At 39.4% G+C, this 25,969-nt stretch overlaps 1 protein-coding gene across 3 annotated transcripts in view; it reads left to right on the top strand.

The window, feature by feature from the left end:
* The window catches only part of LARGE1 (LARGE xylosyl- and glucuronyltransferase 1), a 278,913-nt gene that overhangs the window by 167,764 nt on the left and 85,180 nt on the right, over positions 1-25,969 (top strand). For all 3 annotated transcript variants that reach the window (XM_034063061.1, XM_034063062.1, XM_031050097.1), the window contains one exon: positions 8,893-9,064. In XM_034063061.1, the coding sequence (XP_033918952.1) occupies positions 8,893-9,064 (172 nt within the window). The remainder of the gene's footprint in view (positions 1-8,892; positions 9,065-25,969) is intronic.

Below are 25,969 nucleotides of genomic sequence, written 5' to 3'. Positions count from 1 at the left end.
CCACCTTTGTCTGCCACACTGAAAATATGCAGAGTTGAGACCAAAGGGCCCAAAGGATCAAGAAACAGTACTAACTGAAACTGGCCAGACTTTTCTATTCTGCAGTCTCATCTTGCACAAATGAATAGAGAAAAACAGAGGGCATTCAGGATTTTGGGGATAGTGGAGAAAATTAAGAATGTCTCAAATGAGAGTAAAGGAAAGGACTCCGATTCAAATAGAAACTGTCCATTTGAGTTTGGGGCTAAGCAAGGAAGGAGGAATAGAAACCTTGTGGAGAAAAGCCAGCCAAAGACTAAGGGAAGGGAGCTAATCCTCAAAGATCCAGGAGGTGAATTACTTTGTGCTTATTTCTTTTCTGAAGAAGCTGTATGGCTGAATGTCTTGTTACCTAAATAGCAGAGACAAAAAAACATCCATTACGCTTATGTAACAGTCTGCAGTCTCATCCATTTAAAGCATGTTGGTTCCAAACATAGAGCATGTCTTAACTCTTAGAACCCTCAGTTAATTTTTTTATTAAGGAAGTTGTTTTGAAGATGCATTCTTAAATCAGGTTTTTCCCACTTGTCTGCCCTGTGTGTATTGGTGAGAGATTTGTGAAGAAAGAAAAACAACCCCACAAAAAAGAAAAACAAGCATCAGTCAGACTGCATTACAGAGTTTGTTACAGAGAGGAGAATTAATTTGCAGTTATTCTTCTTTGCTGTATGCTGATGCTTTTTTGGGAGGTTTTTTGTTCTGCCTTTTTAATATCTAATCTTCCTTTCTAGTTGTGGCTTGCTTCTCAGTTTCTGCATTTGCTCTGCATTATCCAGGACCTAGAGGTTCAGCTAATCATCCATTTCTATCTCAACCTTTTTGCTCACTGCTATTTGTATCCAGACTTGTTGCACGTATGTGTGGAAGATATCATCTGTTCATAAAGTGAGAGATGAGGTGGAATTCTATTAAAGTCACCCAGGTTTCTGTGATGAGTAAGAACAACAGCCATGAAGGCCAGCAGAAACAGAAAAATAATTTTAGCAAAAATGTGTAAATTCGCATCTCCTTAGAGGTGTTTCTCAGTGTGAATTATTATTACTGTAAATACTCAGGCACCAGAAATTCGGAATCTAGAAAAGTTACCCAGCTTTGCTGGATTCCCGGTTTCCTTGACAACCATTCATATAAATAGTAAGGACCTGTTATGGGGAGAGGGGGTAATATAGAAACCTGTGAATCACCAGGACAAAATTAAATCCAAGGCTGAAGTTGCAAGATATCCAGCAAGAGGAGTCTGTTTTCATTTTTTTAGTCTGTTTTCAATTGAGTGTGGCTCTTCTGTTAATTTTTGCTAGATACCTGACAAGGATGAAGCAGAGGCAGTGATTTTCCAAAGGTGAGATGCAAGGAGATTCCTTTTGACATTCCTTACAGGTGACAGTCACCTTCTTTGTCCCAGACTCTTTGGTCACTTGGAATTGGTCTCTCTCTTGTGATTTTGATTCCTTTTTTTTTTCCTTATTATTATTTGTAAAAAAGAAATACAGTGTGCTACAGACAGGCATGACTGCTACCCATATTTAAATGTTATCCTGTGCCCCCCCTCCTTTCTCAATGATTCAGTTAACCCAGTCTCAGCAACAAGATGTTGATACTGCTTTACTGGAAGCAAGAGCCTGCTCAGCCACATGTCCCTGCAGAGAGTTTAAATATCGTGAGTGATGGTCAGTGTGAAATGGGGAAGATTATCCTGAAAGTAACCCTGATCTGTGCTAGTGCCACTGGAATTGTGACTGAGGTTTCATTTATGTGGGAAGAGGTATGGCAAAAATTGATAGTAGGATGAAGTTCTTCTCCCTGTGTGAAACTGAAAAACAGTGGTGAGGAAAACTGTACTTTTGGAAACCCACCTTTCCATCAAGTCATTCATTGCAAGGCTTAGTTAACATTTCTCCAATTTCAATTACTGTATTCTAGATTCCAGATATTTCTTATAGCAAAACCTGGGTGAAAGCCCAAAGGAGGCAGAATTACCTACAGACTGCCCTTTCAACTTCCCCAGCCTTTTCTGTTTTCTGACTCCCCCTATTTGCTGCTGGCTTTTCCCCCCACCATGGTGAATCTGCAGCCATTAAGTCTGAGTGATGGTGGGATTTGGTTCTGTTTGACCCCTTTTATTAGCCCACCTCTGAGAGGGGTGCACGCAAGTGGCACCTCCTGACTCCAGGCTTTCTGTTTCTCAGCCTTGTGCATTAGCCCAGCCAGTCTGACCTTCAGGCTCTTGCAAGATACTGGCCTTGGTGATGCTTTTGCAAAGTTAGCTGAGCAGAAATGGTATCTTTTATTTGGAGTAAGAACAGGGATATTATGTCATAGCTGAGGATTATTTTTATTGATTCATCTAGGAAGATGCAGTGAATGTAGTGAGAAAATCAATACAGTATTGAAGGTTGCATTTTTCCAGTGTAAAGTGTTTAAGGACATGCTGCCAGGGAAAACACTTCATCAGCCAAACCTCCCTCATCTTACCACGCTAAACAAGAAGCACTTTTTGCAGCTCAGGAGGTGCTATGGTGCTATATATTCCGTGGGACAGTGAGTAATTCTATTAAGAAAATGGAAGACAAGAGGGTCTAACAGAAACTTCATGAAGTTCAACTAGTAGAACTATGAAGTCTTGCACCTGGGAACTACACCATGTACCAGTACATGGGCCACCCCGCTGGAAAGCAGCTTGGAGGAAAAGAACTGGGAGGTCCTGGTGGATATCAGGTTGAACATGAACCAGCAATGTACCGTTGTGACAAAGAAAGCTGGTGATATCCTTGGCTGCATTCAATAAAGTATTGCCAGCAGGTTGAGGGAGGTGATCTTCCCACGCTACTCAGTTGAGGCCACAGCTGGAGTGTGCTTGATCAAGTTCTGGGCTCTTCAATACCAGAGAGACATGGACATACTGGAGGGAGTCCAGTGACGTCTAGTTCACTAAGATGGTTAAGGGACTGGAGCACTTCACACATAATGAGAGGCTGAAAAAGTTGGGACTGTTCAGCCTGGAGAAGAGAATGCTCAGGGGGAAACTCATTAATGAATAAAAATACCTGAAGGGAGGTGAAGACAGAGCCAGGTTGTTTTCAGAGGTGCCTAGTGGCAGGTCACAGGACAGTGGGCACAAACTGAAACACAGGAGGTTCCCTCTATAGCTGGGTCCAAACAAACATGAGTTGTAAATAAGGTGTGGCACTCTGCTGCAGGATGTTGTGTTTGCTAAAAACTTACATAAAAAATTGATGAAATTCACAGATGAGAAATCCGTCCAAAGTTGTTAACAAAAGCAGTACCATCTGTAACTCCAGAATCTGGCACAGATTGCTAGAGGATGGGAGTGTATATATGTGGGTGGTATGGCTGTAGAATTTCCCTGGTTTTAAATTCTTCAGTAGGCACCTGCCACCATTCACTGTCATATACTGTCTACTGAGTTATATGGACTTTTGACCTGACACAGCACCTGTAAGTTGTTCATCCTTTCCTGTTGATCACTGTTCCCGCTGTCATTCTGTTCATGTTAGTAGTGTTTTCCAAATTTGCTCTCTGCTGAGTCTCAAGAGTCTTTCAAAGAGGCTTAACATACCTGCCCATGTGCAGATTTTGCTTACAGCTACAGAGCAGTCAGTATTCACCTGGGAAGCCTGGGCAAATTCCTGCATCACCTGTTTGTGGGGAAAAAATAGCATACTCAGGGAAAACTGTGTCATTGTGATTCCCTAAAGTATGTCATAAGAGTTGGAATCTGGCTGAATGTATTTGTGATGACTTTGTAGAAGAGTTCAGAGCAACCATACTCAAGTGTTTTTAAGAATGAAAATAATTGAGAATGTATACAATTCATTCACAACCAAGAAGGAGCTGCTGTTTCCCCTCTGTCTGTCACAGAAACAGGGAAGCATGATTTTAAGTTATATGTCTCTATTAGATTTCACTCCTTAAAACCAGCACTTCTGATAACTCTAATGAACATTTATACAGTGGGAGCAACTGTGATAAAGCTGAGTTAGGATGCATACAGCCACTGTGTTTTATTCAGCTGTTCCCAGAGGTAATCAGAGCATAGTCATGGAAGACAACATGCTGGTAAATTATTGCTGGTCATGGAGACTGTTCTTACCGCTTCTCTGGCATTTACCAGAGTGATCAGTTGTATACAGCATGCAGACTCATAGGCATGTAATATCTATATTCAGAGCTAGAAGCACCAAATAATTTAGATAATTTAGTGTATTTTCAATCTTCAGTTATGGAAAGAATAAAGATGATTCTGATGAAAGATCTATACTGAGTAGATATTATTTCACTTAGCTTACTTGAAAGAATCACTGTCAGCACCAGCTAGATGCCTTTCTTTACACTCCTCTCATGAACAAAAATCCAGATCTTGAGAGCCAGAGATAAAAGGTGTGCTGTTTCTGCTGAATTGTGAATTATACAAATGGCAAAGTGTATCACACTATTTTGTTTCACCTTCCTCTTTTACTTTTTTTTTTTCTGTTCCTGCCATATCTTATAGGATATGAATGTTTGTTCTCTGAAGGCAACTCTGATCTAGCTTGTAAAGCAGATGATTCACAGACATTCCATACATGGGCCATTTTAACTACACTGGAGAGAAAAAACTGTATTAAGACTTGCAGAAAATGTTTAGACAATATTTAGATAAATGAAATAGCTAAATGTTATAGTTATATAGTTACCAGTTATACCAAAGTGGACAGCTTGGAGGTTGCAGAATTTACAAGAGTTTGTGCTTATGCCACCTTGATTATCTCAAACGGGCAATTTTTAACTACTAAGCACCTAGTCAACCACAGTGTTCTTGTATTCCTTTTAGGAAGACCTTATGTAGTGCCCAGAGAGAGTGAACCTTCACAGTGCTGTTGTCTAGTGTAAGTTTTCCTTAGCATGAATTTGAAATGGTTAGATTGTTCATGAATAGCAAAGCCATGAAGAAATTACCCTGGGGACAAATTAGGACCCCTCTTTCTGTCTTAGACAACTCTGCATCAGAGGAGATAAAACTTCAGGTATATTTAACCGATTGAAAGTTCGAACTTCACCATATGCTCAGATCAAACACGTGCCTGTCAGCTGTGGTGGACCATTTGGGACTGCTCTTTTCATTTTTAGAAGTGATCCTTTCAGGCTTCAGGATGGTAGGCTTTTGGCTTCTGTGTGGCAGATCAGAAGGAACTGCCAGGCAAGGATCTACTCCCTGCAGTGAGACATGTAGTGGCTCCTTGAAGATGATATACTTTTCCAGCCACCTTTTACCTTCCCTTCTTGTCTCAGGCTATTCATGCAACATCTGAACCCCTGCCTTATTAGGCTTATTTGCATAAGCATATTAGGAGTTATTCTGGAGCTATAGTATGTTTGGACTAATAAAATGAAGGACATGCCATGCAAAATATGTAGCATAGGGATATGTAATAACAAAAGCAAGCTCAAGTTTCTAAAAGTACTTTAACTCTTTTACCTTGTCAGTATGACTAGAGAGCTGATCTCCATGGCTGATCTATTGCAGGAATATGAAGTGGCAGATTCAGAATGGTATACAGAGTACGGAGAAGCAGAATAAATTCTGCTATGCTGGCACCTTAATGTGATGGTCCATTCCTAGGTCCCTCATGTGAGAGAACTAGGACCACAAATAACTGGAGTTTTGAGGGTGTGCATTTGAAATTATCTGTGATTCAAACTCAGGAAACATTCCGGGGGGGCATTGAGGTTTATTTTTATATAACTAGATACTTAATATAGAATCATAGAATCATAGAATAGTTAGGATTGGAAAGGACCTCAAGATCATCTAGTTCCATCCCCCTGCCATAGGCAGGGACACCTCACACTAAACCATATCACCCAAGGCTTCATCCAACCTGGTCTTGAACACTGCCAGGGATGGAACATTCACAACCTCCCTGGGCAACCCATTCCAGTGCCTCACCACCCTAACAGTAAAGAATTTCTTCCCTATATTCAATCTAAACCTCCCCTGTTTAAGTTTTAACCTGTTACCTCTTGTCCTGTCACTACAGCCCCTAATGAATAGTCCCTCCCAGCAACCCTGTAGGCCCCCTTCAGATACTGGAAGGCTGCTCTGAGGTCTCCACGCAGCCTTCTCTTCTCCAGGCTGAACAGCCCCAATTTTCTCAACCTGTCTTCATATGGGAGGTGCTCCAGTCCCCTGATCATCCTCGTGGCCTCCTCTGGACTTGTTCCAACAGTTCCATGTCCTTTTTATGTTGAGGACACCAGAACTGCACACAATACTCCAAGTGAGGTCTCACAAGAGCAGAGTAGAGGGACAGGATCACCTCCTTTGACCTGCTCGTCATGCTTCTCTTGATGCAGCCCAGGATACGGTTGGCTTTCTGGGCTGTGAGTGCACACTGGAGCCGGCTCATGTTCATTTTCTCATTGACCAACACCCCCAAGTCCTTCTCCGCAGGACTACCATGAATTTCCTTTTTGCCTAACCTGTAGCTGTGCCTGGGATTGCTCTGACCCAGGTGTAGGACCTTGCACTTGGCATGGTTAAACTTCATGAGGTTGGTATCAGCCCACCTCACAAGTGTGTCAAGGTCCCTCTGAATGGCATTCCTTCCTTCCAGCGTATCAACAGAACCACACAGCTTGGTGTCATCGGCAAACTTGCTGAGGGCACACTCAATTCCATTGTCCATGTCAGTGACAAAAATATTAAATAAGACTGGTCCCAACACTGATCCCTGAGGGACACCACTCGTTACTGATCTCCAGCCAGACATTGAACCGTTGACCACAACTCTTTGCGTGCGGCCATCCAGCCAGTTATTTATCCACTGAGTGGTCCACCTATCAAATTGATGACACTCCAATTTAGAGACAAGGATGTCATGTGGGACAGTGTCGAATGCTTTCCACAAGTCCAGGTAGATGACATCAGCTGCTCCACCCCTGTCCATCACTTTTGTAGCCCCGTCATAGAAGGCCACCAAATTATTGCCATGTGTCTGGGAGACCCAAGCTCTCTTCTAAGCATCATAAAAATTACAGAGAGAGCAAGCAAGAAAGAATGAAATGGTGCTTTAGACCCATAAATTAACCACGCTGTGTATTACTTCCCTCTGTAATTTCTTTCATAGTGGTTTATACCACAGTCCTAGCAATCATTGCTTATATTAATTCTGGCATTTTACAGTGCAAATCCTATAGAAAGCACAAGTAAGTAATAGATACACGTGGAGGTGACAGTGCCATCCATATGTAAGTGATTACATATTAATTATATACACAATGGAACACACCAATGGATTGCCAGGATGCAGTGCCTTTCGAAAAAACAACTGAAATTTCCCAATTCAGGTTGCTCTTTCTGGTGTTTTAAGATAAGCTGCTTTTCCTGCCTTTCCGCTTGAAATTTTGCCTTTCTCCTTAAAGGTTTGCTCTACTATCCTCAGTCTTTTTAACGAACTTAGCAGTGGGGGAAATTTCTGCCCTGATACAGTAACCTTGATAATACAGAAGACAACTGTTTGTCATTGTAAAGGGAAAAGAGCAGGTCAGCTTAAATCAGCAGTTGCCTTGTTTCTTTATATTCAAAAAGAAATGGTCTCTAAGCAGCTATTATTAGCCTTTCTTCAACTACTCTTCCAGCTTCCAAATAATGTTTAGGAACCTATCTCTTATCAAAAGGTTTTCTTGAAGGATTTTGGAGGAAATGAGTTCTGTGTAAAAAGATGTTTCACATAAAAACTTTACGGTACCAGTGAACAGATATGAGACAGTTAAACAACAGAATAAAACTTCTGTTTTTTATGAATGCAGTTGTTTTCTGCCTATGTTTTCTGAAGTATAACATGCCAGGACAAATCCTGAAATCAGCCTCACTCAGATCCCCCACAGACAAAATGCTAATTGAAGTTAATGGGACCGTGACTCAGGGAAAAACTTAAAATCTGAGTATTTTAGTGCTTACCCGTTAAAACATTAAATGAGGAATTTCAGACAGGGCAACAGGAACTTTACAAAAACTTCTATATCCCATTTTTATATCCCAGTAATCTTTGGTATTTGAGAACCTGAGTCTCAAAGAAAGAAAATTCAGCATAGCTCATGGAACATTCTAGTGCAATAACACAATGTAATACTGAGTTTAGTATCACAACTTATTTTAGAAGCTGTAGAAATGTTTTGTTTAGCCATTACTGAAGAAATGTGTTTCAGTTTGCTTCTTTAACATATAACTAATAAAAAATGTGGCTAAAAATGTTCTTACACTTTCTCCACTTTGGGGCATGTTTGTGTGATGTCTGTAGTTAGAAATTAAAGATGTAAGGCTTAGGAAAAATTTGAGTTCATAAGAAGTAATTGTTTCACAGTTTTCTGGCCCAGTGTTTTAAATGACTGGCCTTTTGAAATTCTGCCCTCAAATCTGTAAGAAATTAAAGAAAAACAAAAAAAAAAGCTTGTTAATTCTACTTGAGTCATAAGATTCTAAACACAAAAGTTTTTATTCCATTTGAAAATGAAAGCAGGATACAGTACACCTGAAATTTTGATTTAAAAATATATTTCAGTTTTATCAAGATACATGGATGACTCACAATGGATTATACCAAGTTGGACAGGCTCAACTAATTTCAATTACATTGTGTAAAGCAGTTGCCTTGAAGAACCCTTTGTCAATCTTTTAACAGCTTTATCATATTGTAAAGCTTCTGAAGTTAATTTAAAAGTAGGATTTTAGATGTCTGTTTCTACCTCAGTGATCTCCAGCTATTACAAGAAACTAGTGTCAGGAAGAGTTCCTCTCTCTAATGAAGATTATTTTTTTCTTCCTCTTTCCCACTTCCTTTTTCCTGTCAGTCGGAAGTGTCTTGGATCCCCAACAAACACTACTCTGGGATTTACGGGCTGATGAAGTTGGTTCTGACTAAGACTCTACCTTCCAATCTTGAGCGAGTCATTGTCCTCGACACAGACATAACATTTGCCACTGACATTGCTGAGCTATGGGCCGTCTTTCACAAATTCAAAGGTATTCTAATGATTTTTTTTTACTGTCTTTATTTGAGGGGGAGGGAAAACGGTAAAGCAAACAGTATAGTGGGGGTAAAGGGCTCTCTGAGGTTTGCTAAATGTTTTCACTTTTTCAGTTTTTGGTATTTGAATATAATTGTTCTATTTGTGAGCTCTTTCCTCAGTGATTTGCTGTACAGAGTGATTGATGACACTGATTATCTATGTAGTGTGTTTTATTGGTCTCATTATTTGGGACAGGTGAGAGCTTGACAATAAATTAGATGATAAAGAATTATGAGGAATCTGTAGTGGTGTGCCATTCAAGTACCTATTGATATTCAGTCGTTGGAAGGAATTGGTTTATATTACATTTTGGTAATGAAAATTAATTGTTACTTTCAATATAACTTCTCCATGTTACCGCTGAAAATGAATGAAGTTAGAATCATACCTGAACCAGGGAGGAGGATGGAGGGGGCAGAGTTTTACATGTGAATAGAAAGAAGTTACTGCTTACTCCTCTTAGTGAGTTGATAAAGGGCTTTAGATTTAAAGAATCCATCTAAAGTAAATTTTTTTACCTATCCCTGTTTCACACAACTCCTTGAAAATTTCCTCAATAGTTTGACTAAGAAAAGTGACTTTCAGAGTAACTGTATAAGGAGACAATCGCAAAAAAAGTTTCCCACTACACTGTCACAAACCAGAGCAGTTTCCTGGCGGACACACTGCAGAAAACATTTAATCCTCTCAGGCTCTGGTGTTGCCAGCTTTTCAGAGTCAGATGTGCCCTATTGTTCTCCTCTTGCCCTCAGAATATGTATTGCAGTGTTCGTGAGTGCAGAGACATTCCAGTATCCTGCTTTGAAGTTGTACAGCCCTTCAAAAGTGTAACCTTGATGCATATCCTCAGCTCTCTTGACTGTCCTCGAGCAAAGTCAGCCTAAGGAAATGGGAGTATTTATTTACAGAAGCAAAATACACCACTCCATTAGAAAGGTGACAAGAAAAGACAGCATGTTTGCTGTACTTTACCCCATGCTGAAATGACTTTGCCTGTACTTAGCTCATGGGCAGGACCTATTATCTTCAGCTCTACAGTCAAGGCTTGGGTTCTAGTACTTGCTTCTATATACATTTGTTTCCTTTCTCTTCTCTGGATTTACTGTTGTCCCTTCAGCAGGCCAGAAGTAATTACCTTCTTACTTAACTGAACTATTCACAAACTTTCTTCATTAAGAAATATAAAGTTTTCCCTCTTCTTTGGGTGTTGATCCAAACTCTTCACCAAGCCATTCCTTACACTGAACCTTGAATTTCATGTAAACATACACCTTGCAATCATAATCTACATATATGTATGTCTAGGGAGTAATGCTGGAGTAATTATTGTACTGCCCCACTGTGTGTTACTGTCCTATGAATAATAATATTTTACTGAATATGCTGTATTAGCATGATGTAGCAGGTAAAGAAATGTGTATAAACTGAACTTGGGCACTGCATGGTCAAAAGTAACAAAATCTGCATGGAGATTATTAGGGGGATCATCTCCTTACTTGTATTTTCTGCCATAGTTTCAATGAAGGTCCCTTGGGGAAAGAAACCAAGCATAAAGACTTATTTAAAGAAATAATATGGAGCAGAGGCAGGCCTAAGATTGAAGAAAAAATACAGACTGAAAATACAGGAACACAGAGCAGGATAATTATTGGAAGTTAAAAAGTGGGTGTACGTCAGTCTCTATAGAGCAAGGCAAAGTTGTTAAGCGGGTAAGAGCTGTGAAAAGCTCTAACTTACACATGGAGGCAGAATTCTTGTGCTAGTGCCAGCCCTCATAACATACATATCACAGATCCCAAATGTATGATTTTGTAAGTTGGTCAGTCTGTCCTTTTAATTCTGTCTGACCACCTGCTTCTGTACAGTTTTCTAATCCTGGCAAGAAACTGGTCAGCATCTATATCTGCTCATCTTCCAGTCATGCACAAAGAAAGAATTAATGGGACAGTTCCATAGCCCAAGGATCTTGAGAGGCTCAGATGCCCAAAATAGTGATCCTGTATGTTGGGTAAGAGAGGGAAATGAATGTGTCCAAGCACAAGCTTATTCTCAAGCCTCTATCAGGGGATGCAGTCCCATTAGGCAACAATGAGTTTGATGGTGGTGACAATAGGATTGAGGTTTTATGGATAAGAATCAGGTCTTTAGAAGACACGTAGATGTAGCGCTTAGTGACATGGTTTAGTGGTGGACTTGGCAGTGCGAAGTTAATAATTGGACTTGATGATCTTTAATGTCTTTTCCAACCTAAATGATTTTATGATTCTGTGGTTCTGTGACTCGGTGGAAATCGAACATCCTAGAAAGCAAGGGCAAGTAAGTTGGAGTGATACTGTTGCTCTTCTACTGCTGTAAATATTGGTTTATATCATATGGTGATTCTCAATTTGTCCTCAGCCTGACAGCGTTACAGAAAATTCAAAGGATGTCTCATGTCATTTGCCCAAATATTCTTCTAAAAGAACTGGGTTTAAACTGATGTTTAATCCCTTCCTTGTTTCTCCCTCAGAAGTCCCAAGTAAATTTATAAAGTTTTCTTTGGGACAACCTGGTGTGTTTCTTGAAATATTACTTAAACAGAAGAAAAATAAAACTCCTGTGAAGGGAAACTGTACTCTCTACAGGAATCTGACGCCATACCCAACCCCAGCTTGCAGAGCACCTTAGACCCACTGGCCTTCCCAGAAATTTTCAAATGCCCACTAGTTGGCTGGAAGTGGCCATTATAAACTTGCTTGCTCCAGGGTGTTGTTAGAGCAAATAGAATTTTTTTTTCACATCAGTGCAGGAAAGGCAAGAGCTTCCTTTTTCAGGTTGCTGCAGGATAACAGTCCAGCACAGCCTCTTCCAAATTACAGCCAGGCAGATAAAGAGAAGAGGTCCTAGATAGAGTCTGCAGTTCTTTCTGTGCCCAGGAAGACTTACCTTCCCAACAAAAAATAGTGACAGAGCCCAGTAGCTCAGATTCCCTTTTTCTGCGACACCACGCTTGGAAGAAATTCTGATTTGGTTCTGGATTGGTTTCAGTTTAATCAGGTCCAATTTGCTGTGTAGAAAGGCCCATAGTATGTTTTAAATAGCACCTGCAAAACCCAGTATTCTTGTTCTCCAAAGGTTCTTCTTCCATTCCTCTTAAGAGTTGCTGAAAAGATCAGACCCTTACCCAGTAACTTAATATTTTAGGTGGTAAAGCTGCCTGCTGCATTTGCTCTCTATATGGAAAAAAGAAAGTAGGGTTCCTTTGTAAATTATTGCTCTTATTCCGTTTTCTGATAAGCTTTTTGCATATGCTTTTACAATAAATGAGCCAACTATTCTGTGAGTGCACAAATTAGGGCTGTACATATGTGATTTCATTTTAAAATCTCTTCTTTGAAATTGCAACCTTAGGATTTGGGAGAAATTCACACATTTCTTTGGTAGCCTGAAACAGTGTCTCAAGCAATGTAACATTAAAAAACTTCTCTTAGCAGTTTATGGGGGTTTTATAGTTATATTCTTTCTATATGCAAGCTTCAATCTCTATGCATAAATATGTCTTTGGGAAGCAGTAAGTTATATTTGAAGAGTCAGATACAACTTTTCAGCTGGGATTTGGACATTTCTGCTTTAGCCTCATTCTCTCTTTCTCTCCCAAAGATAGGCAGTCTGTTTCTCTAGGACAGATACATAACTCCAAAATACGGACTTCAAAGGTGTGAGACTGCAGCCAGCCTGTGAAGATAACCTGTCATGCATGTTTTCTGTGACTTAGTTGACACTGATTATGTTTTCTATTCATCTTTCACTGGATTTTGACAGTTCTAAACTTGAGAAAGCACCTAGCCTAAGGGAAGAAGAGTGGGACTGTAGATCATACGCACTCTTGGATGAAGTGCTGCGAAGTGTTTCAGACAGTAAGGATTAGTGTAGCCAATATGCCTTTATTGCAGAAATTGTGTGAATTCTTCTGAGAAAAGAAGCAGTCCAAAGCAATGCTCTCAGCCATCAATCTTTAGGTTCTTTTAAAAGCCATATCAACTAATTGTTTTATTATTCTTGCTAACCCAAAATATTGGTACTGAAATGTCTAGTTTTTTTCCAAACTTACAGTTTTTACTTTAAATATATGGTAAATATGGATTCTCAAGAGCATTCCTGGTAAGTAGTATTGTGAATTTATTTGGGACCTGACTATAACAGTCATCATAATTACAGGTTGTGTTGCAGGTTGCAGGTTCAGTCAGAATCACAGTCTGTGCTGGGTGCTGGACATATAAGTAGCACAAGACTGTCTTTGTACTTTACCTAGCATCAGGTGACAATTCTTGTGTCTGCCTGTTTCTTTAGGCCATTGCTGTGCACGAGTCACAGCTGAGACTGACATATGAGACCTGAATAATCCCTGTAGAGATCAATGTTGAGGGACTCTGAGAAGAACACCACATCTAAGGGCATTATGGTATTTCTAAGTACCTGTCATAACTCAGAGACTACGTTGAACAGTGATATTCTACTACTACATGTTAGTCTCAAAATACAGCTAGCTGATATGATGAATATTTATGTACTTCTGTGCAACAGCAACTGGATAGTACGTAACTAATGTATTTCAAATAACTCTACTTGTACACTAAGTCATCCAGAGAATATGAATTACAATTAATGTTCATCTGTGCAAGTAGTCTTCTCTGGAAAGCTGATTAAGGCAGGAAAGCAGAATCACCTGCCTCCATTAATCAAGCATCCAAGAAGGAGAAATGTCAGGCTTGATAGGAAGACTGAGATTCCCATATTCACACTTTGCATGAACAGAAAAAAATTATATAGAAGCTGTTTGCTTTGTGTCAGGAGCTCAAACAATGATAAAAATCCATACTGACATCATAAATACCAGAAAAGGTCAACAGCGATTTTGGTGCAGGATTAAATGCCCACAGCTGAAGAGGGACCGGCGCATAGTCAATCCCAAACTTAAAATTTGCAAACACTCAGTATGTGGGTGTTTTGGCATATATTGCTCTGCAGAATGCCTGAGGTAACAATCTAGGTTTGTGCTATTTTTGCAGCTTCTTCAGGAAAAAGATCAAAAAAAAAAAATCACAAGCATAAAAAAATTCAACATCCTGTGTAGGTGGTTTAGTAATGATATACCTACAAGAGCTATTATACATAAGGTTGTAATATCACATGCATGCATGACTTTTCATTTGTGTGCGAATTTAGTGTGCCAGAAAGTGAGATGCTGATGGCTCTGGTGAGAGTCAGGCAGAGTCAGCAGGTGCTGTATAAATTTCCCTGAATTTGGCTCCATCAGTGAATCCCCAGTTTAATAAACTGTACCTGTTACAGACCTAGGCTCTTCTGCAGAAATTGTACTTTTTATAGGTGTGCTCTTCTTATGGTGATGTAAAATACTCAGTTGTTGCCAAGATTAAAATTTAAAATTCATTGTCATCTATGGCTGAAGCCAGTAGTTGAGCCACAGAATTGATTCTGGGTAGATCCTGTAGTTCAGTCTGTCAGTTTACACTGAGTAAATCATTAAAGCTTCCACAGATCATTTTGAGACAGGATCTCTGCAGGCTGACACACTGTGTTGAATCCTGCAGAGATCTTTCTGTTCCTTCTGGTCAGTACAATAGGTTTTCTTTTCTTACTAATCAAGAGGAAGGCATTAGCAACATGCACCTAAGTGTGTGTAAAAATCCATGATATGAGTCAGTCTTTTTCTGAAGGAAACAGGATCACATTGTAGCAGAGTGCATTAATAAAATTGTCAGGCAGCTAATAAAATAGCTTAAAATGATCTGAATTTTTATAGGTGTCTAAAAAGGCCGAATGGCACTTGTCTTTGCTCATAAAAGGAACATCTGTTAGCTTCTGAAGTGTTTAATGGTTAGACTACAGTACATAGCTCATCCTAGGGTTATTCCACAAATGAAATACATTTTTTCTTTGAAAAGGTCCCTGTGGAGACTCTATCTGCTTAAGATTTTCTGTTCCTGATTGTTACATTGTGATGTTTTTTTCCTTTCTGCTGCAGAATCTTTGAAGCTTCATTGATAAAGGATCCTATTTGTTAGGTGCAGCTGATAGAAATGTTGGGGTGTGTCATGCTGTTGCATGATGCGGTTGTTATCATGTGTGTGTGAAACTACAGGAATGAACACTGATTTATCTTGGTGAAGTGTCAGGAAAGTAAGGATTTAGGATATTTGGGGGAAAAAAAGAAAAACAAGTTTCTAACTGTGGTTAGAGGTTAATTTTGCTGATTTTAATTAGGAGGGGATCAAGCAAAGAGATGGGGCTTACTGATTCTGTATGCCCAGAGAAAAACACTTCTGTCTCTCCATACTTGTTCAATATACAGTTTGCTTTGCTGTGGTATTCCTATATTGAGAAGGAAGTATGTAAGAAAGTTGACCTCAGTAAATGAGCTCAAGGGGAGAGAGTTTATTATAGGGATCAGCATGTGCACATTCTAGTTTATGGGGTTTAATGTGACAAGGGACATAATCAGAAAATTCTGATTATGTATTGCTGCCAAAATAGAATGGCTGCAGTTTCTGAGACATCTGTAGTTCTTTTTTAGCTGAATGGTTCTTTGTCTGTTTCTGCCTCCAGACAGAAACATTTAGAGGTGAAAGGCCAACAGTGCATAGAAATTAGGTATAACTCATGGTGGGGGAAATTCTAAAGTAAAGTAAAATAATATAAAAGATTTGGGTTCTTTATTTTTCCATTTTGATTTCCAAGGGACACCCTTTGGTCATGTTTTCAAGCTTTTTCCCATGGGGGCTAGGAATGTTTTAGTTAAAAATGAAAGCTGATATTCTTTTGTCATCTTTTGATTCCACAATTGGAGTTTTCAGAATAAAACCTCACCACATACTACAGGATTTGTAATAAAATCTTGTTGGCTATACTGAAATTTTGAGGACTTTTTTTCTACCTTCTCAACTTCAATCTAGTGCTTTTCCTGCATTATTTTTCTCCAGTCTTTTTAAACCTGCCACTCATTCTACAGCTGTCTTTTTGGGTTAGTTGCTGTGATGTATCAAACACCCAAGCTAAACATTTCATGACTCACAGTGTTAAAGCAAAAAAAACAGTTTCTGTCTCCTCAGAGTTTACCTTCAGGATTTCAAGATACTTTAATTCTATTAATCTCTCATATTCCAACCATGGAGAATGGACCTAGAGCTTTTTGAATTGCCTTGCAAATATTTATTGAGAGAAATCTGGGCAGAGTGCAGCATCGGAAGAGCAAAGTGCATATCCCCATCTCCCTTGACCAGCAGAAGCTGTGACTTTCCAGGAGCTAGAAAATCTGTCTCCCAGAGGATACACACTGGGAGAAGACGCATTTCTGCACATTTCTGGGATTGGGATGCCAGTAGCTGTGCTGAAATGAAAACCTAGGAGAACAGAGGTGGGGACTAAACTGAGGAGGAAGATAATAATAACCCCCTATCACAACTTAAAGGGAAGAACCAGTCAGGAGTTACTGTCCACCAATAAAAGTTTTGGGTTGATAATTTTCTCCTGCAATCTGTTCACCTTCTCATGCAATTATAGACATGTTCCTCCTCAGATACACTGAGTACTCCTGCTCCATCAACTACAACTTGTTTATTTATATATATTTTTAGAAGGCTATTAAAAAAATCTCAATTTTTTCAATTCAAAGTCTGACAGTCTTCTTGGGTGGAGTGCATAAATTATGCCCATGTACTAATCCCTCTGGCCAGTCTCTCTGCATTCCCTGGGTGACAGTAAAACAGAGCAAGTGTATGAGTAGGCAGTGAATATGGAGGGAGTGGCAACTTGTCTGTTATTCCAATTAATAATGTGTAATGATGATTCACCTCTGCATTCATGAAAAAGCCAAGCAGATGAGACATCCGGGTCATTCACCTAACAAATTAAGTTTTACTCTAGGGTTTGATAGTTATATTTCTAGGGCTAAAGAAAGAATGATATTTAATAGATAGGTTTCCATGCCTAAGGCCCTTATTCTAATCACATGCAATCTGTCAAGCACATGTGCTTTTTACAGTTTTCTGTGAAATGCATTGTAATGAGTTGATATTCTGTTTTCTCCCTCTTGAACCAGGCATATTCCTTGAGCCTACCTTATTCTGCATTAGCAATCCATATTTTTAAGGACCTAAGGCCCCATTTCCAATTACAAAGCTCTCATCTGAGGTTTCACCTTTTTGGTTTTATGCAACAAATTATGTCTGTGATACTGTCCTTGGCAGCACATGGATTTGCATAGGGTAAAGTGGAATAGGGAATATCTGTCTCACAAGCTGAAGTTGAAGGTAGAATGCGTCGCCCAGAGGTCAATAGTATGATTGTCCCATTAGCAGGGTGCATGCAAGGTATTGTTTTCCAAGCAAGCAAAGGGGAGGGAATTAAAACTAAATTAAATTAAATTAAAATTAAGCCAATTTATGACAACTGCACTAAAGCTGTCTACAAATGCACCATGAGCAATAGCTGGGGATGGTTGCATGAACTGAAAGTTATCCATATAAATGAAAACAGTAATCAGACCAATTCTGTGGAAACAGTAGAAACCTTACAGAGTTCCTTTCCCCAGGAAATCTAGAAAATCAGGAATGTTTGAACCCCCATTTAAACCCTCAACCTATAAGATTTAGGTATGTCTTTAATGGCTTGCTTCACCCTGCATCTCCCAAGTGTCTTTACTTACATCTCAAGCTTGCTGTACTCCATGTGCTTTGCAGTAACCTCCAGCTTGCATTCAACACAGGCGTAGCAGTTCAATTAAAAGAAGGTTTTTTCCCCTCTGACTCTTTCCTTAAGGTACATCTTTTTGTGTTTTCAGACACTACTAACAACCAACAGATTTTTATCCTATTCCTTCCAGATGCATACCAAAAGATGATTGATAAAAATGTACAGTAAAATGACGGGATTGTGTCCAAAACTTTTCTGTATTTTTATTTTATTTCCTTCATGTAGCCACAGTGGAATTCATAGTTTTGTCTTAAGTGTCAAATGTGGTGATCTGTAGCATCTTCTATTGCACAAGGGCTGGTCCTGAAAAGAATTTAGACCAAAAGTGCAAAATTCATAACTGCGGTAAATGGTGTGCAGGTTCATGTCAGTAAAAAAGATGCACATTCAACATTTCCTAGTGAAGACCCAGGCTAATTTATGTTGCCTTTGCACTGCCTGAATACATAAAAGGATCTCAAGATCTAAGCTGATGATATTCCTGCTTGGGTGTAAGATGAGCCTTTGTCAGCTGCTTGTGCTTTTCATGGTTCTGGGATTCATTCCAGAGCTGGGACTTAATATGTCAGCAGAACAGCTTCTTGAGACCCAGTAGGCACAACTAAGTGAAACTGAAGCTACTTATGTCCATCTTTAGGGATGTGGATCAGGGCTGGCTAATCAGTCGACATGAGTAAATACTCAAACAAAACCAGAAAAACAGGAGCTAGGGTTTACATTATGTACCTGGGAGTTAGGATAAAAACAACTTGTCATGATAGTTGTAGTCATCAAAAGACGGGACTACTTCAGTGTTCTCTGCATGGGGCTGCTCCTTGAGACTATTCAGTGGCTAAAGTGAGAACTGCCGAATAAGACAGCCCTCTTACAAAGCACTGCTTCACGCTGAGAGTTGGTTCCAGCTGCATGCTGCTAGCCTGCTAGCTTTGGAGTATTGGTTGTAACCTGGCAAGCCCTAAATTGTTTGGGATCTGTCTGTATTGAGGACTTTCCCTTTCCCTGTGTGGTGTCTTTAATAGCTATGCTCTGCAAAGTCTCTTTTGCTTGTAAAGAATAGTAATAGAGCTTTACCTTCCACAAATCTGCATCTCCATCTACTCATTATTTGATTCTCCTAGAGCAGTGGACTTCTGGAGAATATAATCTCTCCTTACTTCTGATAGATTACTGTGCATCTCTACTATCAAACTTCACATTGAAGTTATGGACCAGATGCAGACCATTTACTCTGTCCCAGCAAACCCTTGTAGTACAGAGTGTAGTGTTACGGGTTCATAATTTTATGACAAGCCACACGACGTGTTTGGAAAGAGGATAGACAAGCCTAACCAGGCCGCCATGGAGACTGTTGCTGATCGGTATTTTTATGGGGGGCACAAGTCGGTCAGTTTTCTGAAATCAGTTGCATCAACGATGAATGAACATTACATTCCTTAAATGCATGTTTTAAAGAACATGAAAGATTCTTGCTGTGATCTTACAAGAGTTTCCCTTGTCAAGGTCAAGCAGGCAGCAGGGGACGTCATATAGTTCAGACATGCTTTATGGTTTCTGACCCGTCTGCAAGCCTAGACAAGTCTGCTATTACTTCCTCACATATGACCCTCAATTCTTCAGGCTCTGTTCTGGATTTTTCAGCCCTAACTGCAGATGATGATTAGTGGGAAACAGTATTCCCTTTCTGCTTTCTCAGTGTCTCCCTGTAATCTGTGTAACCCTAGAATATCATCTTCAAAGAAATTACATCCTAGGCTGCTACTTATCCTTCATTTTTATGGATTAGAAATCCCCTCCATGATCTTGAAGTTTCCAGATGAGACCTGTTCCATCTAATCTGGTCAAGATTTGCTGGACACAATTCCCTCCTTTGCTCTTCTTCAACTCCTTTCTTCCGTCAAGAAGTTTCAAATTAATAAGTCAAAAGTTGAAGTTAAATGTTTTAAAGTCTTCTCCTTTCCCTGTGTATTCTGATGACATGTTGACTTCTACTCCATAAAAAAAATTGAAGCCAAGCTTTAGAGGGACTTCTGTATTACCTTGAAATTAGTTCCTGTTTCAATTAAATTACTGAAGGCTGACCACCATGCCTGTGATTTCTACTCATTAATTTTACTAACTAGCTACATTCAGTACAAATCCATTCTCTGAGCAGTCCTGCCTCTAATGCGGAAAAGGCTGCATAGCCTCTTCTTTTTTGCTAGTCTTGCTGTAAACTCTGTGATTGATACTTGGAGTTTATGGCTGGATTAGAAGAGCAGATGCTCAAAGCTGCCATCTTTTCCACTTCTTTAATAATTAGAAAACACTGTTGAGCAGGACATATGCATGTGTGGGTTCTTAAAGAACAGTTTTATCAAACCAAATAATAGACATACCCTGAGCTTTTTAAAACTGATGCTGCCTTACGCAGCACTAATGCTAGGACAGCTATTACTGCTTATAGGAGCTTCATTTTTAATGAAATCTTTTATATCATCAAATAGTCCTTCTTTCGGTTTCTCTGAAAGACTGATTCACTGAGACTGCTGTAAGAGGTGAATTTAGATAAAGAAGCAGGTTTTCAGTCTAATGGACCACATCAAGGTTGGATCTAGATCTGGAATATGTACCTGTGCATAAGGAGAATTTGTGGAGGTTTCTTTTTAAAGAGAAGCAGAAGTAAGAAAGAGCCACAGGTTGCAATAAGCTCTTCAATAGCCCTGTAACAAGAGTACTTGTGCTAATCCACTATATTCCACTGGGAGTCCCTGTATATTGGCAATGCAGAACATATAATCAGCATTAGCCTGACCTGGCCAGTACAGTCAGTACCATTTAAGAGTAGGCAGCAAAAACCACACTTGAATATTAGTGTTTTTCAGTGACAATCGTTCTTCATGTGCTTAAGGGCTATTTTGTCATTGCAGATATGACACCAATATTTGAGCTGCCTTGTTTTTCACCTTTCTTACATTTTACAACCTCTTCTCTCTTCCAATCACCATGTGTTTTCTATACAGTATTTAAAATATTAGCAGCCTACACCTGAGGTCCATCTGAAGTTTCTTGCTGGAACATACTCTCTGAACTGGCAAGGCACACTTCCCCAGATATCCAGATCTGTACTTAACGTTCCCTTAAAAGGAGCAAAATTATGAGACCCAGAAACTTATTGATGAAGACTGCTGTTTAGTGATAGAGTAAATAAAAACCTAGAGATTAAAATGTCATAGCCACCTAGCATTAAGTGGTAATCTGGCATAAATTCACTGATTCATTTCTCTGCCAAAATATTAATGGATTAACTATTCTGAGAAACCTTACCCTGGATCACATACCATCTGTCTTTCTATAGAAAGCTTAAAGTCAGCATAAACTTCAAATCATGTGTTCTGGCTAATGCAATAGAAATGTCAGTCTGTGCCCACACTTGACTATCTATCAGATTTGCTCTGCTGGGTGTCTCAGTCATGAACAGATCCTGTATACTAATGAACATAGAGCCATCTCTGGAGTGAGGCTTGGACTAACTTGGTTGAAATATATTGCTCTAGGGTACCTCACTATGTCAGTCTGACTTTCACACTGAAGGCAGATGGGAATGCTAATTTCTTGGGATGAAGCTTGGAAGGCAGAATCTAAAGTAGGAGAAATTTGATTTTCATGATCCAAAGCTATGATTAGTCTTAATTTGTCCCTTGGTAGAAGAGGAAGATATTTAATAATTTCTCTAACAATATGTAAAGTCTCCAGGTTGTCAAAAATTAAGACCTAAAGGCTGGGTTAGAAATCTCTGGAAAGAGTGTTGAGACCTGAAGAGCACCTTTCAGCATTTTTGTCCCCTCATGAGCAGTACTTGGAAAAGCAATGATAAACTCTGAAGGAAGTTGCAACTACAGTTCAGAGAAGGAGAGCTGTGATTTAAGTTTAAGGACCTGAGGAGGGGTTGGGGGGAAGTTATGCTTACATGTCCACCTCTGCAAAAATGCAGTGAGAATATGCTTCTTAAGACATCCAAAACAGCTGTTATTTTTTGTTCTACTCTCCAAAGACTGCCTCTGTCAGGTGTAGCTGTCAGGCAAAGCATGAGCTTGTTCCTGGGAGCTTTGTAAGTCTTGATGCCTTGTTCATAGTGGGTCCTTTGTCAAAGAGGAGGCAAACTCTTCCAGATGAATCAGAATAAAGTACTGTCACAATTGTATTATTAGCCTGAAAGCTTGAAGCACTTTTACCAATTACCAGTACCCATTCCCTGCCTTGCAAGTGGGATTAGGATCTCTCAACAGTATATTGAAAGCAATTGAATATTGTCTAGCGATTGCCATGAGTGAACTTGTAAGTAATTAGTACTAATGATACTTATGAGGGAAAACAGGTGTGGTTGAATCATGCTTTTCCCTTATAGACTTACAATACATGCACACTGAAACTAATTGTGTAATTATAGGCTAGGATTGTTGCAGAGTTTCTTAATGTATTTCTAGTGCTGTTGGTAAGGAAGTATATAGAGATAGCAGGACATTGTAAAATCTTCCCTTGAGATCTCACCCAAAGTTTCAAGGTAATTGTGTAGAATTAATGTTCTTAAAAATACCATTTTTCCCCACCAGGGGATCTTGCAAGAATGGGGTGCATTCTTCATTAAAAACCCAGTGTTACTAATGGAGATCTCAAGGGAAGCATTTGTGAAATTAGGCGAAGATCATTGTCTCATTTACCATAGACTGAATCCGGAGTAACTCCATTAATTTAAGCTATCTTTGGATTTATATTGGTGAAAATGAGATGAAAATCCAGCTTCTAATTAGAAAACAGTGCATATGTGAGATGTACTGTGTTTCTTTTTTCATGAGACATCAGACTTCAGTGTGCAGCAGAGGTGTCCCAGAAGTAATCTTGCCACCTATCTCAACTTAAAACCAGGAAAACAATTGATCCAGATATGGGATTTTTTTTTCTGAAAAATAAAAACTTGTGAAACTCTGTTAAAACCAAGAAAAAGCTAAGGAATCAAACTTTTGGAAACTGTGAGATGTGGATAAATTTGATGATCATAAAAGAGAAGTTGTGATAGCTTTCAGTTAGCTTGGAATAGCATGGAAATTGTCTGCTTATGCCTGAGCTCTAGTTTAAGGGTCTCCTTTATTTATTCCATACGCTGTAGCCCATGATACAGTGACACAGCCCTGTTCCTAAAATGCCACTGCAGTATCAATGGGTCTTGATCATTACTTGCTTGCCAAACTGTTGGGCTCCCTTGTGAATCACAATGAGATTTAGCTTATGTGAATCACAATGAAATTTAGCTCACAATGAGATTTTTCTCTCACAAGAGAAACAGATAGATTTGTCTGTACAGCACTGTTGCGAGGGCATTTTAGATGTTTGATACCATAGGGATGCTCTGCTGTGCCCATCTGCTGTCAGCAATAACCAGAGCTGTTTCTTTCCACATTACTTAAAGTTCAGGCAAGACTCAGCATTGGAAGAAAGAGATCTAACTCAAGCAGGGGCTCAGTGCCAGGGAGCCTCACAAGTGAGACAAGAACCAAGCAGTTACTGTCTCAGTTCCTGTGAAAAGCACAACAGATCATAGCTCTCCCTCTTTATTTTCTGATACACTGCTTTCCATCAATTTCCACCTCATTCATTATTTCTCTCTGGTTTGATTTCTATTCTTCAGGCTTACAAACTTGCACTTTTTCCAGGATGATTTTTTTCTTATTTCCCCACCCTCAGTGTTGCCCTTCTAGGTCTCTCGGTAACATTTCTGGTGTAGTGATGTGTGCAATAGTTCTCAATTTAATGGCACTTACACTGGTAATCAAGGTGCTCTATATCCCACTTTCAGTACTGTTAACATTCAATTGGGCAGCCTCATCTGAAGAGAGTAGAGGAATTTTAATAGCCTGGTGTGTTAGAGGTCATGATTTGTGGACCTGGCCAGAGCACCAGATGAGAAGCATGTATGGCATCAGCACACACTTTTTGTAGCTGTGAAATAACCACAGGATTCTGCAGGTTTTATTTTATATCCCATTCCTTTCTTCCCTCTCATTTTAAGGTTAAATCCTGTCCTTAGAATTTCCCAAGTCATGGGTTATTATTTTCATAGCCAGTTCAGCCATTCTATTATGAATGCTTCTGCTTTTATGCTGAGTATCACTGAAAAGGATGTATCTATGACCCACCTCCACTGCTCACTAAGTCAACAGCCTTTGAAGTATGTGTAATAAAGTTTCTCTGATGGCAAAAAGAAAAGCCTCATTAGTTCCAGCCCATATTTGAGATGTGCCTCTAATCCCCACTTGTTCTGCTTCTTTCTTTTTAATGTTTAATTATTGATAAACCTTACCTGACTCATGCAGTCTTGTAGCAGTAAGATTTTCCCTGCATTTTCCCAGCACTCTCTTAACATTTTCACTCACTCACTCAAAGCCTGGGTAACATTTACATGAGAGTCTGTGAAATGTCTGACAAAAGACCATAGCAAAATAAACCTATGTGCAGTAGGTTCTTGTCATGGTTTAACCCCAGCCAATAACTAAGTACCACGCATCTGGTTCCCCTTCCATTAGGATGGGGAGGACAATTAGAAAAAACTAAAACTCACAGATTGAGGTAAGGACAGTTTAATAATTGAAATAAAGTAAAATATTGTAATATAATAAAATACAAGAATAGGACTAATAATAATAAGGGAAAAGAGAGAGGAATAAAACCCAATAAACACAAGTGATGCACAGTACAATTTCTCACCATCCACCGACTGCCCAACCTGTCCCTAGGCAGCGATCAGCCCCTCCTGGCCAGCTTCCCACAGTTTATTCTGAGCACCACGTTCTGTGGTATGGAATACTGCTTTGGCTACTTCAGATCAGCTGTCCTGGCTGTGCTTCCTCCTGCTTCTTGTGCACTATCTCACTGGCAGAGCATAGGAAACTGAAAAGTCCTAAAAACACAGCACTGTACCAGCTTCTAGGAAGAAAATTAACTCTATCCCAGCCCAAACCAGGAGAGGTATAAAACGTGCTGCCAGCTAGCTATCAGTATGGGACCAGTATCTCTTTATTGTATCTTTGCTGGCTGCATGAGCATTTGATGGATACCAAGGAAATATAATTTCTCTTTGTAAGACCCTGGCATCGGAAAAGGTACTTATGGTTGTGTCAGAGAAAGTAAAAAGTATCATTATAGCTTTCTGCACACAGGAGAAAAAAAAGTCCTTTGTGAGAAGGAATGTTTGGGCCATAAATACTGTCTTTGAGAGTTTAGAATACTCAAAGATCAGGAGACTTACTTAAAGATCATGATGTTAAGAAAAAGGAGAGTATATAGGTCTTGTTTGTTGTCTGGCTCATTAATGTTACACTTCCTTGCTTTTCATAGCAGTCATAAGAGCAAAAAGCTTACTCTTTAAAAAAAGCAGAAGAAAAGCAAGTTTTTTCACATTATTGAATAGATTTAGCATATGTGATGCTAATAAATACCCTCAAGTTCTTTGGCATATATGGCAGGGATGTTTTGCTCCTCAAAACCCAACACCGTTTAGCGTGGCACATGTCAGAGCAGTAGGTACTGCAGATCTCAAAATGTCAAGCATCATTAAATAACAACAGTGATAGTGTGGTTATAATACTAGTCTTTCCCCAGCAAGTAATAGGAATCAGGGGATTTTTAGCATAGGGAATTACTTTTGCCTTTTAATTTGTAGTGCTGCAGAAGCCTACCCAGGACACACCTCATTGGAATAGGAGCTGTGTCCTTTTAGTATATGGGAATTATGTGATAACATATCAAATACATACTTCTGTGAGCAGAATCAGCTCAAAACCAGAGTAACTGATGTCTGGCATAATCAAGCCTCTGCTACTGTGTTTTTGGAAGTTCTTGTTCCACATTCAGTATTTCTTTCCCTTTTTAAAACATTGTGTAGGAAACTCCATCTAATGATATCAGCAACTGATTTTTACTGATATGGAAGAGTCTTTTTTAAGTCTGAATGAGCAAGTTTAGCACAGTGAGGTGAAGTTAAGGTAAAAAACCTTTCCTCCTTGCAAGAAGTTTGTTGATTCAAATATTCCACTAGGATTAAACTTGAACCCCGTGCTGATAGGTCCCTTTATTT

The sequence above is a fragment of the Melopsittacus undulatus genome, chromosome 5 (assembly GCF_012275295.1).
Source record: "Melopsittacus undulatus isolate bMelUnd1 chromosome 5, bMelUnd1.mat.Z, whole genome shotgun sequence".
Taxonomy (NCBI): Eukaryota; Metazoa; Chordata; class Aves; order Psittaciformes; family Psittaculidae; genus Melopsittacus; species Melopsittacus undulatus.
Note: the sequence above shows the minus strand (reverse complement) of the source record. Positions and strands in the feature narration are given on the sequence as shown.